The 16,985-nt window shown below is 46.2% G+C and overlaps 1 protein-coding gene across 1 annotated transcript in view; it reads left to right on the forward strand.

Annotated features, from left to right (window-relative positions):
* Positions 1-8,947: 8,947 nt before the first annotated feature.
* Positions 8,948-16,985, forward strand: part of IRAK2 (interleukin-1 receptor-associated kinase 2) — a 13,849-nt gene continuing 5,811 nt past the window's right edge. The window contains exons 1-3 of the mRNA XM_008591841.1: positions 8,948-9,001; positions 9,085-9,364; positions 16,615-16,797. Coding sequence (XP_008590063.1) covers positions 8,948-9,001; positions 9,085-9,364; positions 16,615-16,797 — 517 coding nt within the window. The remainder of the gene's footprint in view (positions 9,002-9,084; positions 9,365-16,614; positions 16,798-16,985) is intronic.

Genomic DNA, 16,985 nt, shown 5'->3' on the forward strand with positions numbered 1-16,985 from the left:
GGACATGAAGTAGTGCTGTCTGTGTGCCCACCATGTACCTAGATACAGGAAGTACAGTGGGGAACCAGACTAGTGGTCCCTGCTCTTATGGAGCTTCTACTCTTGTGGTGGAAGACAGTAAATAAGAAAACAAGGAAATATGTAACTACACAATGAGAAAGGTGTGATGAAAGTAGAGGATAGTAATTTTTGGAGAATAACCATTTAGTGGAGTCATCCAAGAAGGTGACTTCAGTGTTGGTTGGACATGATGTGTTTGTGAAGTGCACCTGCCCAGTCAGTGTTCATTTTCTCTCCCTCCCAGTTAATAAATTTCCTCACCGTAGTCTAAAAGACCAGATATCATCCTGGGATCCTATCTGAGCTGGCATCATTGAGAGTGATAGTATAGTAACAGGAAAGGATACTCCTGTGGCTGTTGGTAGGTTTAAAACATGAAATCAGCTGGCTGGTTAGCTGATATAGAGAGCATGATGCTGGTAGCACTAAGGTCATGGGTTTGGATCTCCAAACTGGCCAGCTGCAAAAAACAAAAAACAGTGAAATCATGCAGAATAAATATCTCTAAGTCCCAGGTATTATAATTTTTTCCACTCTAATCAGACATTGACCAGTCTTCTTGAATTTTGGGTTAACCTTTGGACATCCAGATTTCTTATGAGCCCTAGTTAATTATGAGCCCTGTGATCAGAAAGCCACCTGTATACTGGCCCATAAATTTTTATTTTTATTTTATTTTTTTTTTCCTTTTTGTCTTTTTTCGTGACCGGCATCGGATCGCAACCCTCAGTGTCGCGCCCGTACTGGACCGGGACCTGCCACGGGATCGCAACCCTCGGTGTTGCTCCTGCCCCTCACTCAGCCAGTGAGCGGCCGGTCTGTATGTGGGATCCGAACCCTCTGTGGGAGCGCCACCGCACTTCCCAAGCGGCGCACTATAGCAGTGCGCCACCGGGCCAGCCCATAAATTTTTATTTGAATTAGGTAAACAAGTCCTGCATTTGGGGGAGAGGTGAACAGGAGCCAAGGGCATCTCATACCCCACTGATTTGGGAGTATACATCGATGTAATTTTTTTGGAGGGCGACCTGGAAAAATCCATCACAGCATTAGAAGGGCTCACTTTTACTTCAGAAAATCTAGTTTTAGGAAATTACCTTGACAAAAAAGTGTGAAAAGATAAATATACATGAAGATTTTCTGCAGCATTATTTAGAATAGCATAATACTGGAAATAAATGTATATTGATAGGAGTCTGGTTAAATAAAGTATGGTAGTCTTCAATAAGCCATTAAAAAGGAAAAAGTAGGTGCTTATTTATTGAAATGAAAAGCTATTATAAATTGAAAATAATTTACAGAAAATTGTGGAGGGTTAGAAATCTTGATTCTCATTTGATTTTAGAATAGTGTTTTTAGGTAAATGCATGTACAGGGCAAAAGCCCTCAGGTAGGGGGCCACAGCCCACAGATAGCATGGTAAAAGCCCATCTGATCAACTCTAATCACTGTTTAGGTATGGGATTGTATACTTCAATGATTTTAGAGATAACAGGTGGTTGTCATACCAATCCTGTTAAGAGATTTTAAGAATTGGTGAAGGGAAAGTTGTGGAAAAAATGTTTGCTAGGGGCAAGCTGTTGGGGGAAACTTTAGAGATAATTGTATTTAGATTTTATCATAAGACTGTAACTTTTTTTTTTTTTTTTTTTGTCTTTTGTCTTTTTTCCGTGTCTGGCAACGGATCGCAACCCTCAGTGTTGCCCCCGTACCGGACTGAGGTTTGCCCCCGTACCGGACCGGGGAACGGCAACGGGATTGCAAGCCTCGGTGTTGCTCCCGTGCCTTGCTCAGCCAGTGAGCGGGAGCCGGTCTGTATGTGGGATCCGAACCCTCGGACGGGAGCGCCGCCGCGCTTCCCAAGCGGCGCACTATCCATTGCGCCACCGGGCCGGCCCCCTTTAAGACTGTAACTTTTGTTTAAGGAGAGGTTATACTTTAGATAATGAGCCAGTTTGACCAACTTAACTTTTCACTAATTGTACTGTGGAATGTCACTGTTTATTTTACTGATGTTACTAGTTTCCATTGTTAAGCTATACTTGGCTATAGATAACTTTTGTAACTCTGCCCATGTCCTTGTGTCCTTTTGAATCAACTGAATTTTCTTGTGAAACTTCCTTGTCTTTACAATAAAAGACAGAAACTAACTTTGGTTGCTGTACCCAGTTTGCTCTGGGATACAGACCCTTTGGGCTTCTCAATGCATTCACGGTGCTTTGAGTAATCCTTTTTTCATCTCCATTACACAGTGAGAAGTGTAATAGAAAAGTAAATGTTTTGGGCCGAGCCCGTGGCGCACTTGGGAGAGTGCAGCGCTGGGCGTGCAGCAGTGTTCCTGCGATCCTATATGGGGATGGCCGGTCACCGCTCACTGGCTGAGTGCAGTGCGGCCGGTCACACACACAAAAAAGAAAGGTAAATGTTTTTAAAAATTTTATGTTTAAAAAATTGATTTTAGCACAGGTCTATAACAGCAAGGTCAGGGGTTCGGATCCCTATATTGGCCAGCCACCAAAAAAAAAAAAAAAAATTAATTTTATAGAGGTCTAAAAACATGTAGAAGTATATACTCCAAATAATAATGGTGGTCCTTCAGGGACTAGACTATGGGAAGGTGTTCATTCTCTCTGTTTAACAATGATCACATAGTATTAGAAAAAACAATAAAAGTATTTTTGTTGAGAGTTCCGGTCAAGATGGCAGAATAGACAGTTCCCAGCATCACTCTCTTTCACAAATCAACCAAATTTACAACTATAAAAATGTAACATCAGCCAAGCTGGGGCTGCTGGAGTTCATGGGAAGAGGAGGAGAGACCTACGGAGTACATGAAGGTGGGAGAAACTACGATGAGAGAAAGCAAAAGCTGCTTTGAGCATTTCGGGCCACAGCTACTTAAAGGCTCGAGCTGATGAGCGCATGGAGCAGGAGCTGGCAGAAGCTGCAGCTGTGCCCTTCAGGTGGAGTTACTTGGAGGCAGCAGGAGAGAAGAGGGCCTCAGCGGCCCCCAGGGCAGCAAGACCACTAATAGGTTTCCCATGGGCCTACGCAGGAGTGAGGAGCCAGAACAGCTGAAAAGGGGAGCCATTTAGAAGCCGGTGAGTCATCGCAAGGGACCGGCGCAGGGCCCATCCCATGGGAAATGTTTGGAGCATGGGTGGGGGACAAGATGGGAACACTGGGAGAACACTGGGACACAGCAAGGAGAGCCGACCTGCCCCCCAATCAGCACAGGACCACTGAGAGGAAAGTGGTTGGGAATGCAGAATTGCATGGGGTGCAGTTTGATGAAAAAATTCAGGCCCAGGTCAGATATTCTACAGAACACTGATCCACCAGGTCTCTGGAGAGCTGGAAGTACCTATAAGAATCAACCATTAAACCCTGAGCTCCCCAAAAAGCCTTTCCTAGGGAAACAGTAGCAAAGTAGCAATTTAAACAACCACACAGCTCAAGTACTGGTTGCCACAGGAAGTTCCCCCATGTTAGAAGCAAAGGACAAAAAATTAGTTCCAGCTCAGGCACACCACTAGCATCTTGGGGCCTGCCTGGGAATCGGAGGCTTGGATCCAGGACCGGACCCCACTCTCACTTCCAGGCAAATTGCGCCAGTGCCTTGGGGCCAACCCAGGGACCCGAGGCACAGAGAAGGGGACTGGACCCCCGTCCCACAACCAGGCACACCATGCTAGCACCTTGGGGCCTGCCCGGGGACCTGAGGCAAGGAGAAGGGGACCGGACCTTTCTCCCACAGCAAGGCACACCGTGCCAGCACTTTGGGGCCTGCCCAGGGACCCAGGGCATTGAGAAGAGGACTGGACCACCCTCCCAGAACCAGGCACACTGCACCAGAGCCTCAGGGCCCACCCAGGGAACTCAGGCATGGAGAAGGGGACTGGACCTCTCTCCCACAACCAGGCACACCAAGCCAGTGCCTTGGGTCCCACCCAGTGACCTGAGGTATGGGGTTGGGGACTGGACCTGTTGCTTTGCCTCCCACGGATTTGTCACCCCTTTTCCCTTGGGTAACAGAGCCGCCAAAGATTACTCAAAGCCCATCTCTTCTGAGCAGTGAGAAGCCCTGAAAAGGGTTTAATCTCCTGGAACCCTCAAGAGCGAGGCATTCCTTCCATTTGGGAAATTAACCACGAATTGGTGTTCTCTTCCTGCATTTACTCTCCAGACCAGGAAGTTACAGGAAGAGAACACAAGTGGGGTTTTTGCTAAGTATAGTTTAACAAGTTTAACAATAGAAGCTGGTAACATTCAGTAAAACAAGCAAGGTGACCTTCCGTAATGCAGTTTGCAAGAAGTTAAGTTGATCCACCAACAAAAGCTTGATCTTAGCAAGCATTCTCTTCTTACAGCAGTTTCTCAGTATCTTTACATATCAATCAGTAACCTGTCTGTCCTTTGAGCCTGCAACCTTGCTCTGCTGCAATTCTTTATCTTACAACAGAGACTAGCCTGGGGAAAGTTTCCTGTCCCCTGCAAAGCCAACATTTCATATGTACTTTTAAGAAGCTAGTAGGCCAAACCAGAAACTGCAAGGCTTTGGAAAACCAGGCCCTGTGAAATACATTTGCTTTATGTATATTCCCCTCGGATACCACTCCCACACCAGGCACAAAACGCCAGCACCTTGGGGCCCACCTCGGTACCCGAGGTCTGGAGAAGGGACCGGAGCCTCCTCCCACAACCAGGCACATGACGCCAGTGCTTTGGGGCCTGCCCAGAGACCCAGGGCATGGAGAAGGGGACCAGACCGCTCTCCCTAAACCAGACACACCGCACCAGCACCTCAGGGCCTGCCCAGGGGCCTGGGACATGGAGAAGGGGACTGGAGCCCTCTCCCACAACCAGGCACACCAAGCCAGCTCCTTGGGTCTTGCCCAGTGACCCAAGGTATGGAGAAGGGGACCGGACCCTCCTCCCACAACCAGGCATACCGCCAGTGCCAAGGAGCATACCAAAAACAGCACCTCCACATGGGTGGCCCACCACAGCCACCACAATAACCATGGCTGCCGCAAAAGTGGCTAGACGCCACAACTGCCATGCAGATGGTCCGCCAACCACTGGAGTGCATTCACACACGAGTCACCAGCAGAGACAAAGAAAAGACGATGTCTCCTTCCACAAAACCCATTTCAGAGTGACAGAAGAAGCATCTGTTCTATGATAATATTGGGGGACCTGGTCACATCTCTCAGCATTGGACAGATCATTTAGGCAACAAATTAACAGAGTAACCATTATTCTTTCAGAAGGAGAGAAGAAATCTAGGGCAATTAGAGAGGGGAGGGGGGAGGGGGTGGAGGAAGGGGAAAGATTGGACAAGGGGCATAAAGAATAATTATAATTTGTAACAATATATATGCTAGTGATATTTATTTAATCAACATATCTCAATGTTCAACCCTCAAAATATGTATAATCGATTTTGATTCAATAAATAAATTAAAAATATATATTTTTCTTAAAAAAGAAAATATGTGCAAAGTACATAGACAAGTTTTATTATTATTTCCTTTTCATCAGTCTTCCTCCATGCCCCAGTCTCCTGATATAACACTGGTTCTCAACTCTGCCTGCACATATTAGGATTATCTGGAATAATTTTTAAATTCCAGTTTTTAAATTCCAGTGCATGATCTCCACCCCAGAATAACTGAATCTGGATCTCTAGAGGTAAGGCTGGACATCTGTAGTTTTTAAAAGCTCCCCAGATGATTCTAATGTGCAGCTGGGTTTCAAGCCACTGATTGTAAATTCAAGGGAATTGATTGTGAATTAATATATCTATTTCTTTCCATCCTTACTGCCACTGTCCTAGTCTGTATCTCACCTGTACTATAAAAAAAGCTTCCTGAAGCAACTTTCTGCCTCTAGACATTCCTAGCTCAAAATGGCATAACTATGTAACTAATTTTCAGCCTCAATAACTGTTTCTAACTACTCTTGGTGGGGGAAGTGCTGGTCATGAGACATAGCTAAATAGGGGAAGAAATTAACTGCAGGATCATTGGAAATGTTTTGTAGTGAGGCAATATCATAGAGAAGATAGGGCATTTATATTAGAGTCAGACCTGGGTTAAATCCTGAAACTTGGCCAACTTGGCTTGGCAAGTTGCAATTGACTTGAGCCTTAGTTTCTTCATCTGTAAAATGGGAACAGTAAACCTATTTTGCAGGGTTGTTGTGTGGATATCAGATAATGTATGCTAAATGCCAGGTAGGTGACCGGCAACTCTTATTAATTAGTAATAGCAAAGACCTTGCTTTGAAGAACTTATCCTAAGGAGTGGGGACTGAGATGTATCCCTAAGATGGCCTGCTCAGGCCGAGAACTACTTGAGCTTCTCTGGAAGATAGAATCTTAGGATGCAGATCCCAAGCCCTAAAGCTGGGGTGAGAAGGAAACTTGGCAAGGGCCTGTGGAGACAGCACAGAGAAGCAGGTGGGGTTTGCACCCCCTGAACTGGCCAAGGCTGAATTTAAACCTTTTGTGGTCTTAAAACCTCATCAAGGGGAAGAGGCTGAGGGAGAAGCACTAAAAACACATGCTCCATGCTTGCAGAAGAAAGGGAGAAGCGGGTAGGGGGCTCTGCAAATAGAAAAGAGAGAAAGAAGAGGGCCTTCATTCTCCTTTGCTCCTTTGCACCTGGGATGCAGGTGCTTTCCCACTCAGCCTTTTTCAGGATGTCACTAGAGTCTTCCACTCAAAGTCCACCTTCAACCACTGCTGAAAACACAGGACTTCACTTGAAAAGGCAGTCTCAGAACAACGGAACATGCCCTGCTTCCAACATCAAGGAGGTGGACCCACATAGTAGTAATCCTTTACTGGCCTCAGCCCTTTACAGTTTATGACTAGTATTTTGGGGTCCAATTAAGCTTCATAGCAACCCTTCCAAGTGGGTAGGACAGGATACACAATTTGCAAAATAGAAAACAGAATTTGCTCATGGACAAAAAGCCAGAGTAACTGAACAAGGGCTCAAATACTTGTTTTGGTGGTTGGTGGGTACAAGGATTGAACCCTGGAACTTGGCGTTGCCAGCACCATGCTCTAACCAACTGATCTAACTGGTCCACTGTGAGGACTCAAATATTGATAGGGCTTCAAGGCAGGTAGGCACTGTTTTCAAGACTATCAATGTCAGGCTGGCCAGTTAGCTCAGCTGGTTAGAATGCAGTGTTACAGCACCAACGGCAAGGGTTCAGATCCCCGGATGGGCCAGCTGTCCCCCCCCCACTCCAAATATATATATCAATGCTAGCTACCAGTTTTTGAGCATATTCTCTGTGTAAGGAAGGCTCTGAAGTGAGTGTTCTATACAGGCTGTGGAATTTGATTTAATTCACTTCCCTCACTCACAACTCTAAGCAGTAGGAATGATTAGTTCCACTTTTGTGAGAAACAAGGCTTGACAAGTGAAATGAGTTGTCCAGGGTCACAAAACCTGTTGGTGGCAGAACTGGCACTTGGCCCCAGGACTTCTCACTTTGATTTCAGTTTCTTTCTTTTACAGCCATACTCCATAGCTGATGTTTACAGCCCTAGTTGCTTATCTGCCCTGATGATATTGCCTGATCTCTTGCAAAGTATTTACTTTGTGTAAAATGAGGATAATATCTATAGTCGAGGCTTGTGAGGATTACATAAGATCATTTATGCAAAGTACATTGTAGGTAAAGATAAACAGTTTTGTTTTTTTTTCCTTTTTGTCTTTTTTCGTGACCGGCAACGGATCGCAGCCCTCAGTGTCGCGCCCGTACCGGACCGGGACCGGCCACGGGATCGCAACCCCCGACCGGCCACGGGATCGCAACCCTCGGTGTTGCTCCCGCCCCTCACTCAGCCAGTGAGCAGCCGGTCTGTATGTGGGATCCGAACCCTCGGCGGGAGCGCCACCGCACTTCCCAAGCGGCGCACTACAGCAGTGCGCCACCGGGCCGGCCCAAGATAAACAGTTTTTATAATTGGTAGTTTGTAGCCAGTGGTGATGAAGAGTCTGGTGCCAGTGTGCTTGGGTTCAAATCCCTGCTCTGCCGTTTTGTACCTGTATGATTTTAGGCACTTTATTTAACCTCTCTGTGCCTCAGTTTCCTGATTTGTGGACTGGAGGTAATAACTACATCTACTTCATAGGGCCATTGTAAGGAGTAAGTAAAGTAACTCAGGTGAAGTGTGCACATAGTAAGTGCTCAATAAACACTAGCTATTATTAGTGTAAATTCTACTCTAACCCTGTTTAATAATTCAACTTGCACAGCAATCCCCTGTACCATACTATGCTTCCCCCCCGCCGATAATATTTATCATCTTCTAAGATAGTAATGCAATTAGCTACCCTCGCTCCCTTTAGCATCCTCCACCTTTATTTCTAACATAACTTATGACCTCCTCTACTGCTAAGTTATTTACTTCTGTAGTATTTTTTTTATTGCTTATTGTCTGTCTCCCTCCAGGACAAATTTTGTCCATTTTCTCAGAGGTATCCCCAGCATCTAAAATAGTGCTTGGCGCATAGTAGCTGCTCAATAAATATTAGCTACTATGATAAAGTCTATCCTGAATATCCTATTGAATAGAGTTCTCCTCCTGCTTGCTCTGAATTCCTGATTCCCCTTAACCAACTCTTCTTTTTCTTTTTTGCAATAGCACTTATTTCCTTTTAACACACTGTGTAATGTACTTATTCATTATTTTTATAATTTATTGCTAGTTTCCTTCCCCACCTCCCACACCTAGATTGTAAGTCCCATGAAAGCAAGGACTTTTATAGGCATTCTTCATTTACATTATCACCAACCCTTAGAACAGTGTCTAGCATATGGTAGGTAATTCATAGAGTATTTGATGAATGCAGTATACGTGATGGAGCACTGCAAGTGGAGTCGGAAGTCCTCCCGCGACTGCCGCAGAATTCCAGTGTGGCCCTAAACGTGTTCCTTCTCTCCTCTGGGCCTCAGTTTCCCCTGACAGGTCTGACCCTGCTTTGGGTGTGCGGTCAGCTGAGGTCCCGACGGCGGGGCTGCGTCCTGCTGCACGTGGCCGCTGGGGGGCAGTGTGGGCAGCCCCGCCCCGCCCACTTCCCGGGCCGCCGCGCCGGAACGGCCCGCCCCGGCTGGGGAAGCTGGTGCAGCCGCCTCCAGCTCATTTACCTGCGCGCCTGCCCGCAGGCCGTTCGCCGCCCCGCCATGTCTTGCTACATCTACCAGCTGCCCTCTTGGGTGCTGGACGACCTGTGCCGAAACATGGACACGCTCAGCGAGTGGGACTGGATGCAGTTCGGTGAGTCGGGCCGGGGGAGGGCCGGGGCGACCGGTCCCCCTAGCGATCCCGCCTGGAGCGGGCCGCCAAGCCCCTCCGGGGCTCTGGCTAACTGGGTCCTAATCCGAGGGGTTGTGTGTGCTATTTCTGGATCGGGTTCTCGCTGTGTGACCTCGGGCAGGGCCCGCCCCTACTCTGGACCTCAGTTTAATCGCCTGGAAGGTGGTAGGTGGTCTTTGAAGATTTCTATGAGGAGCTGTGTGTCGCTAAGTATTGCCGCCTCTACTTTGCTTTACCGTTCACAGTAAAACTGATAGTCATCAACAGTTACTGCGTGCTTACCCTGTGACAGGCCTGTTCTCTTACCTTATTTAATTCGCACGACAGCCTATAATGTGCATACTTCCCTTACCCCATTTTATAGACGAGGTAGAGTAACTTGCCTAGGGAAGTGGCAGAGTGGTACTGGAACGCAGGCCTCTGGGTCCTCCAGGACTCGCTACACTGTTACTCCTTGGTGTGGTTTGTTTGCGCCTGATGTTTGGCTGAGAGGTCCACGGCATCTGGAGGAGGCTGCTTGTGTGGTCTCAGCTTCCCAAGCAGAGATCCGCATTCCAGACCCCACCACCTTCCAGCCTTGTGACTTTGGACCAGGTTCTTAACCCTCGGAGCCTCAGCTTCTTAATCTGTAAACTGGAGATGATAATTACAGCTTTTTCATAAAGTCGTTGTGAGGAATGGAAATATTGTATAAAAGGCACCTGACACCTAAGTGTTCGATATCCTTATAAATCATAAGGAAGTGTGAACAATTATCATTCATAGTTTTATGATTTAAGTCAGTGAAACTGGTGCCACTAAATTTTTTAATAATATATATGTTTTCTAATTAAAATTTTAGATTATGAAATACGGTATACCATTTATACAAAAGAGTATATAATATATATGTATAATTTAAAGAAGAATAATGAAATGAACATGTATGTTATCCATCCAGTTTGAGCAAGTAATATATATTTTAAACTAATTGTTCTCAGTCTGGGTAATTTTGTCCCCCTAGGGGACATTTGCCAATGTCTGGAGATATTTTTGTTTGTCACAACTTGGAGGATGCAGCAGGTAGACACCAGGGATGTTGCTAAATATCCTACAATGCACAGGACAGCCCCGGCACAAAGAATTATGTGGTCCAAAAGAAGAAAGAAGAAGAAAAAGAATTATCTGGTCCAGTGTCATTAGTGCTGAGGTTCAGAAACTGTTTTCACCCAGTAACAAAACATGCTTATTGCAAGATACTGTGGGAAACAACAACAAAAATCTTAGGTCAATTTCTACCACTCAGGGGTAACCATTCTTAATATTCGGGTGCCAGTAGTAATAACAGTAATTGCAGCTAATGTTTATTGGCTTTCTGCTAAGAGCCAGCAGAGTGCCACATATGCTATGCCTTCTAGTCTTTTTCCTAAACATTTATTTATGTGTATATATTTTTCAAAAATCATTTTGTGCATTCATTATACATGATAGCCTGCTTTTTTCACTTAAAATATGTCACAGTCATTTTCCCTTGCCAGACAATATTCTTTAGCCATATGGATTTAGGTTTTTATTTTCAGTGTGTATTTTTATGATCCATCTTTAGTTGACAAAGTAGTAGATGCTCTAGGGAAAATGATGTAGATAATACACCTGGGATGGAGAGGAAGGTAAGTGTCTTTCTTCTCCCTGGTCCTCATCCCCCCGTTCCCCTCCCTAGAGGCAGTCATTGGTAACAGGGCTGTGCCCGGGTGCCAGTGAGAATGTCAGTTGCCACTTGATTTTCAGGACTGCACTGTGTCTCAGCACAGATGATGTGTGACAACTACTTTGAATGTTCCTGGGCAGTGGACAAACTTTTTGTGTGGAACTCCCTCTCGTTTTATCCCCGTTGGCCCAGCCCTTAATTGTGAATGTCAGAACTGATTCTGTTCCTAAGAAATTAATTTAGAAGGCACAACTATGACTTTTTTAAAAACAGTTTTATTGATACCATATAATTCATCCATTTAAAGAGTACAATTCAGTGGCATTTAGTATATTCACAGAGTTGTGCAACCATCGTCACGATCAATTTTAGAACGTTTTCATTACCCCCAAAAGAAACCCTGTACCCCTAAACTGTCACTCCCAATCCTCTCTCCCATGTTTCCCAGCTTTAAGCATTGCCTATTCCAGACATTTCATAGAAATGGAATCGTACAATATATGGTCCTTTGTGACTGACTTCTTTCATTTAGCATGTTTTCAAGGTTCATCCATGTTGTGGCATGTATCAGTACTTAGTTTCTTTTTATTACAGAAGATACTCCGTTGTATGGATGTACCACATTTTATTTGTTTATCAGTTGGTGGATATTTGGGTTGGGCTATTATGAAAAATGCTGCTGTGAACAGTCGCGTACCAATTTTTGTGTGGACATAAGTTGTCATTTCCCTTGGGTATATACCTAGGAGTGGAATTGCTGAGTCATATGGTAGCTCAGTGTTTCACTATTTCAGGAATTGCCTGACTGTTTTCCAAAGTGGCTTAACCAGCAATTTGTGAGTATTACAATTTCTCCACATCCTTGTCAACACTGTTATTGTCACCTTTTTGGTTTTTTTTTTTTTTTTTTCCCTTTTTGTCTTTTTTCGTGTCCGGCAACGGATCGCAACCCTCAGTGTCACACCCGTACCGGACCGGGACCGGCAACGGGATGGCAACCCTCGGCGCTGCACCCGCACCTCGCTCAGCCAGTGAGCGGGAACCGGTCTGTATGTGGGATCCGAACCCTCGGTAGGAGCGCCGCCGTGCTCCCAAGCGGCGCACTGTAGCAGTGCGCCACCGGGCCGGCCCTATTGTCACCTTTTTGATTCTAGCCATCTGAGCACAGGAATGAAGTGGCATCTCACTGTGGGTTAGATTTGCATTTTCCTAATGACTAATGCTGTTGAGTATCTTTTCATGTGCTTATTGGCTATTTGCATATCTTCTCTGGAGAAAACCTCTGCCTTTGTAGGCCCTGGAGATACCAGAATTGCTCACAATTCTTAGAGGCTTCCCACTGTGATTGAGGATATAATCCAAACTCCTCACAGGCCTGCCAGCATTGGTGCAGTTTGGCCCCATTGACCTTCTGACCTCCTCTCCTTCCTTGCCCCTCTCCCTCCTTGGAACAGACTCTGGGCCTTCACACTGGCTGTTCCCTCTGCCTGGGACATTCTTCACCCTGTGGCTTTCTAGTCTGTATTAGTTTCCTCTTGCTGCTGTAACAAATTACCACATGTGTAGTGGCTTAAAACAGCACAAATTTATCTTAACAGTCTTGAGGTCGGAAGTCCTAAAATCAAGGAGGCTCTAGGTGAGAATTTATTTCCTTGCCTTGACCAACTTCTAGAGGCCTCCTGCATCCCTCGGCTCATGGCCACTTCCTCCATCTTCAGAGCCACTAGTGTAGCATCATCAAATCTCTGGCCTCTGCCTCTGTTATCACATCTTCTCTGCCTCCCTCTTGAAAGGACCCTGGTGATTACCTTGGGTTGACCCAAATAATCCAGGATAATCTCATTTCAAAATCCTTCACTTAATCTCATCTGCCAAGTCCCTTTTGCAACGTCAGGTACCGTATTTACAGGTCTTGGGATTTAGGATGTGGATGGGAGGATATCATTCTGCCTACCATAGCCCTTCAGGTCAGAGCACATGCCAACCTGTTTGAGAGGCCTGACTCATTAGTCCGTCACCATGTTCTGTTTCCTTCATTCCACTTAATGAGATTTGACATTACCTTGTTCCTTATTTGCTTATGTTTATCTCCATGTAGAGTGTAAGTGCCATGAGGGGAGGGACTTCACCTGCTTTGTTCACTCCTGTATCCCCAGAGCCTAGGACAGTGCCTGGCAAGTGGCAGTACTCCTTGACCACTTGGGTGAACAGTGAGCTGAAGGGTGTAGGAATGGTGAGGACGCAGGGTGTGTCCACCTCTCACCCTGCAGAGATGACTTTGGGTGCATGCTCAGCCCACTCTCCGTGATGGGTCAAGGTCACTGGACTGCAAGCCAGCTGTGCCGCCCTATCAGCTGCTTCTTCAATGTCCCAGTGCTTTCTGGTTTCCTCTTCAGCTGAACGAATGAGGGATTGTGATCATCCCTTCAGTCCTAAAATGTCTTGGCTTCTGTGAGTCATTTTAGAGAAAGATGGTCCCTCAGAGCTTATTGTGGTACTGGGAGGAGGGTTTGGGGTGTGGGAAGAATTCTAAAGTGATTCAGAAAGTCCCACATCCACAAATCTGCATGCTCTTTTGCATTTGACTCAGGTTGGCAGATATTTTGGCTGCTGCTTGTTCATTTCTCTGTGATTGCAGCTGCGTCCTTTTTTGCTCTTGGGTGAAGAGTTTTGGAGTCTGTCTGAGCCCATGTAAAACAGGCTTCTTACAACTTTCCCCACCCAGGCGTGTGCAAAGGGGCCTGGGGGCACCCCCTCCTTTGTTGGGCCTCTCCCCTCTTGCTCACTCATGCATGTGCCAGCCTTTGAGCACAGCCTGGGTTTACCCTTGCCCAGGTGTGTGACGTCAGGCAAGTGACTGCGTCTCTCTGAGCCTTTTATTTTCTCATCTGTAATAAAACCCTCACAGAGTTGCTGAGAGGCTTAGGGGACATGACAATTGAAAAGGTTCTCAGCGTTTTCCCCTTCCCCCACCCAGAGAGGAGCCTGGTTAGTCTGGAGAAGGGTCATTTGACCTTAGGTCGGGTCATTTCAGGAGGCTGTGCCATCTCTGCTCTGGAGTTCTTTGAAGATGGGCAGTTTTCTAGTGCCCCAGGTGAACTCATAGGATTCAGGAAATCAGGGTGATGGTCTCCATGTGGTGCTAACCACTGGGGATAAAAACAGGTTTTCATAGAGTGTAGATAAACACAACTAACATTTATATTGTGTTGACTATGTGCCAAGCACCATTCCAAGTGCTTCTGTACTATAACTCATCTAATCCTCACAATAACTGCTGAGGCAGGTGCTGCTGTTATCCCCGTTTGACAGATGAGGAATCTGAGTCTTAGGTAGAGGTGAAGGGCCTCCCCCAAATGCACAGCAAGTTAAGAGGCAGAGACAGGACTTAAACCCAGGTCTCAGAGTCCTAAGGTCTGGCCCACGTACCACAACTGTACTGTCCTGCTGACATATGCACATGTTTTTATATCTACGGAAAAACGTCTGGAGGATTAGATACCAAAAGGTAACCAGTGGTTTTCTCATGGTCTTCCAGGTGGAATGCTCACAGGGACTTTGATTTTTTTCTGTTTTCCAAATGTTCTACAATGACCCAGTGTTTGTCAGTGTGGAGAAAAGTGAGGAAGCCCTCAGTAGTGACTCATTCCCCAAGATCTCTGTCTTGTCTTGACCTTGTTTTAAGGATCTGGTTAAATGCCGATATGTCATTTTCAAGGAACTAAAATGTCCAAAGCAGGAGGCACCTCAGAGTTTAATTCCTATTTCTACTGCATTACCAGTGAGGAAAGTTCAGCCCACAGAAGGTCAGGGCTGCGGCTGAGTTCCCACTGCCACTGGCCACCAGCAGCAGTCCCAGCTCATGCTTTTCCCATTACATCAGGCTGCCTCCCAAGGGTGGGAGGTGGGCAGGTAAATAGCAGCTGTGTGTGCATGGAAGGAGGGGGGTGTTCCTTCCTCTTCTGTGTCTACCGCTGGAAGCAGCCCCTGACCCCACTGACATCACTTACCACCAGCCAGGAATCTGGCCCGGGCTTTCCAATGACTAAAGTTGCAACTCAGAAACTTTCCATTCCTACCAGGGCACTTCTCCTGGAGGTTTTCTCTCTGCAGGAGACTGTCACAACCCTTCCCTATTTCCAGAGGGGAGAGGATTGTGCAATCGGACCACGTCTCTTCCTGGCCCTGAGATCTTCTGTGGTCCCCTGATCAAGTCCAAACTCCACAGCCCAGTATTTGAGGCCCTTCCTGTTGGGGTCCCGTGCTTCATCTCTTGCCTCCCCTTCCGCACTCAGCCCGCCTATGTTTGTATTTTCCAAACAAAAAATACAGCAGAGGGATTTTGGTTTACTTAACACAGTATCTCTAGAGCTTGGCACAGGCCTAGTGCACAGCAGGTGCTCAATAATACTTTGTTGAATGAATGAATGAGTGAATAAATGACTGGATGTTCACATAGATTCCTGCTCCATGATTTTTTTTTTTTTTTTTTAAAGATGACTGGTAAGGGGATCTTAACCCTTGACTTGGTGTTGTCAGCACCATGCTCTCCCAGGTGAGCTAACTGGCCATCCCTATACAGGGATCTGAACCCTTGGCCTTGGTGTTATCAGCACCACACTCTCCCAAGTGAGCCACGGGCTGGTCCTGCTCCATAATTTCTGAAACCCTGGAACTGAAACTTGATTATTTTATTCCTAATTTTAAAAAATGCCTCCCTCACTTCAGTAAACTCAGTGGAATACTATGTGATCACTAAAAGTGCCATTTGGGAAGAGCTCGTCACAACTCAGAAAATTCTTATGGTACAGTGTTAATAAATAAGAGCAGGATGCAAAATCTTACCTACAGTCTGACAACAACTACGTGCAAAGTCATCCCTATGGAGAGGGGGGGTAATTTTTGGAAAGGGAAAGTACCCTAGTGGCCTCAGGAAGGTGGTGAGACACTGTAGAACTTTCTTTTCCTGCATTTCCCATGTTTTCTTTAATGAGCAGCCATTCATTTTATGGTAAAAAACGAAAAGAAGGAATGTATTATTTTTATTATTACCAGTGATAGCTCCCTGCAAATTTTGTCCAGTATTTCAGAATTGGCAAAGTGCTTTTGTATCCATCCTCACAGAACTGTTACAAGGATCAAGAGAGAAGAGAGACCATGTTCCCACTGGGGAATGAAACTCCCTGCCTACATGGGGCTTCCATTGTAGAAGGGGAGACGAGTTCTGTTACCAACCAAGTCTCCCATTAGTGAAAAGACAGCCCGTAGCAAAAAAGCAGCTGCAGCTTAAGGCTTCTGACTCTCTTGTCCTGTGGTCTTTCTCATAAGTCTTGTGCAGCAGCTGAGTTGATATTTATGTTCATGTGTTCACGTGCCAGTCCCTATGGGTATTAATAGAATCAGCATTATAACTTGAGAGGGATGGGTAGGGAGGATGTTCTGGACAAAGCTCTGCTGGTGTGGGGACCCTCGTGGGGGGACTGCCTCTCTGACTCTAAGCAGAGTCCTCTTACTTGCTTTCCAGCCTCCTATGTGATCACAGACCTGACCCAGCTGCGGAAGATCAAGTCCATGGAGCGGGTGCAGGGTGTGAGCATCACGCGGGAGCTGCTGTGGTGGTGGGGCATGCGGCAGGCCACCGTCCAGCAGCTTGTGGACCTCCTGTGCCATCTGGAGCTCTACCGCGCTGCCCAGATCGTCCTGAACTGTGAGTGACTGAGGGCCCCTCCCTGGGCAGGGTCATGCTCCTGAGCAGTTTCAGCACAGGCCACACTCCCTGGCCTTAAAATGTTTTGTTTTGTTTTTTTAAAAGATGACTAGTAAGGGGATCTTAACCCTTGACTTGGTGTTGTCGGCACCATGCTCTCCGAAGTGAGCGAACTGGCCATCCCTATA

This window comes from Galeopterus variegatus, unplaced genomic scaffold (assembly GCF_000696425.1).
Source record: "Galeopterus variegatus unplaced genomic scaffold, G_variegatus-3.0.2 Scaffold7336, whole genome shotgun sequence".
Classification (NCBI taxonomy): domain Eukaryota; kingdom Metazoa; phylum Chordata; class Mammalia; order Dermoptera; family Cynocephalidae; genus Galeopterus; species Galeopterus variegatus.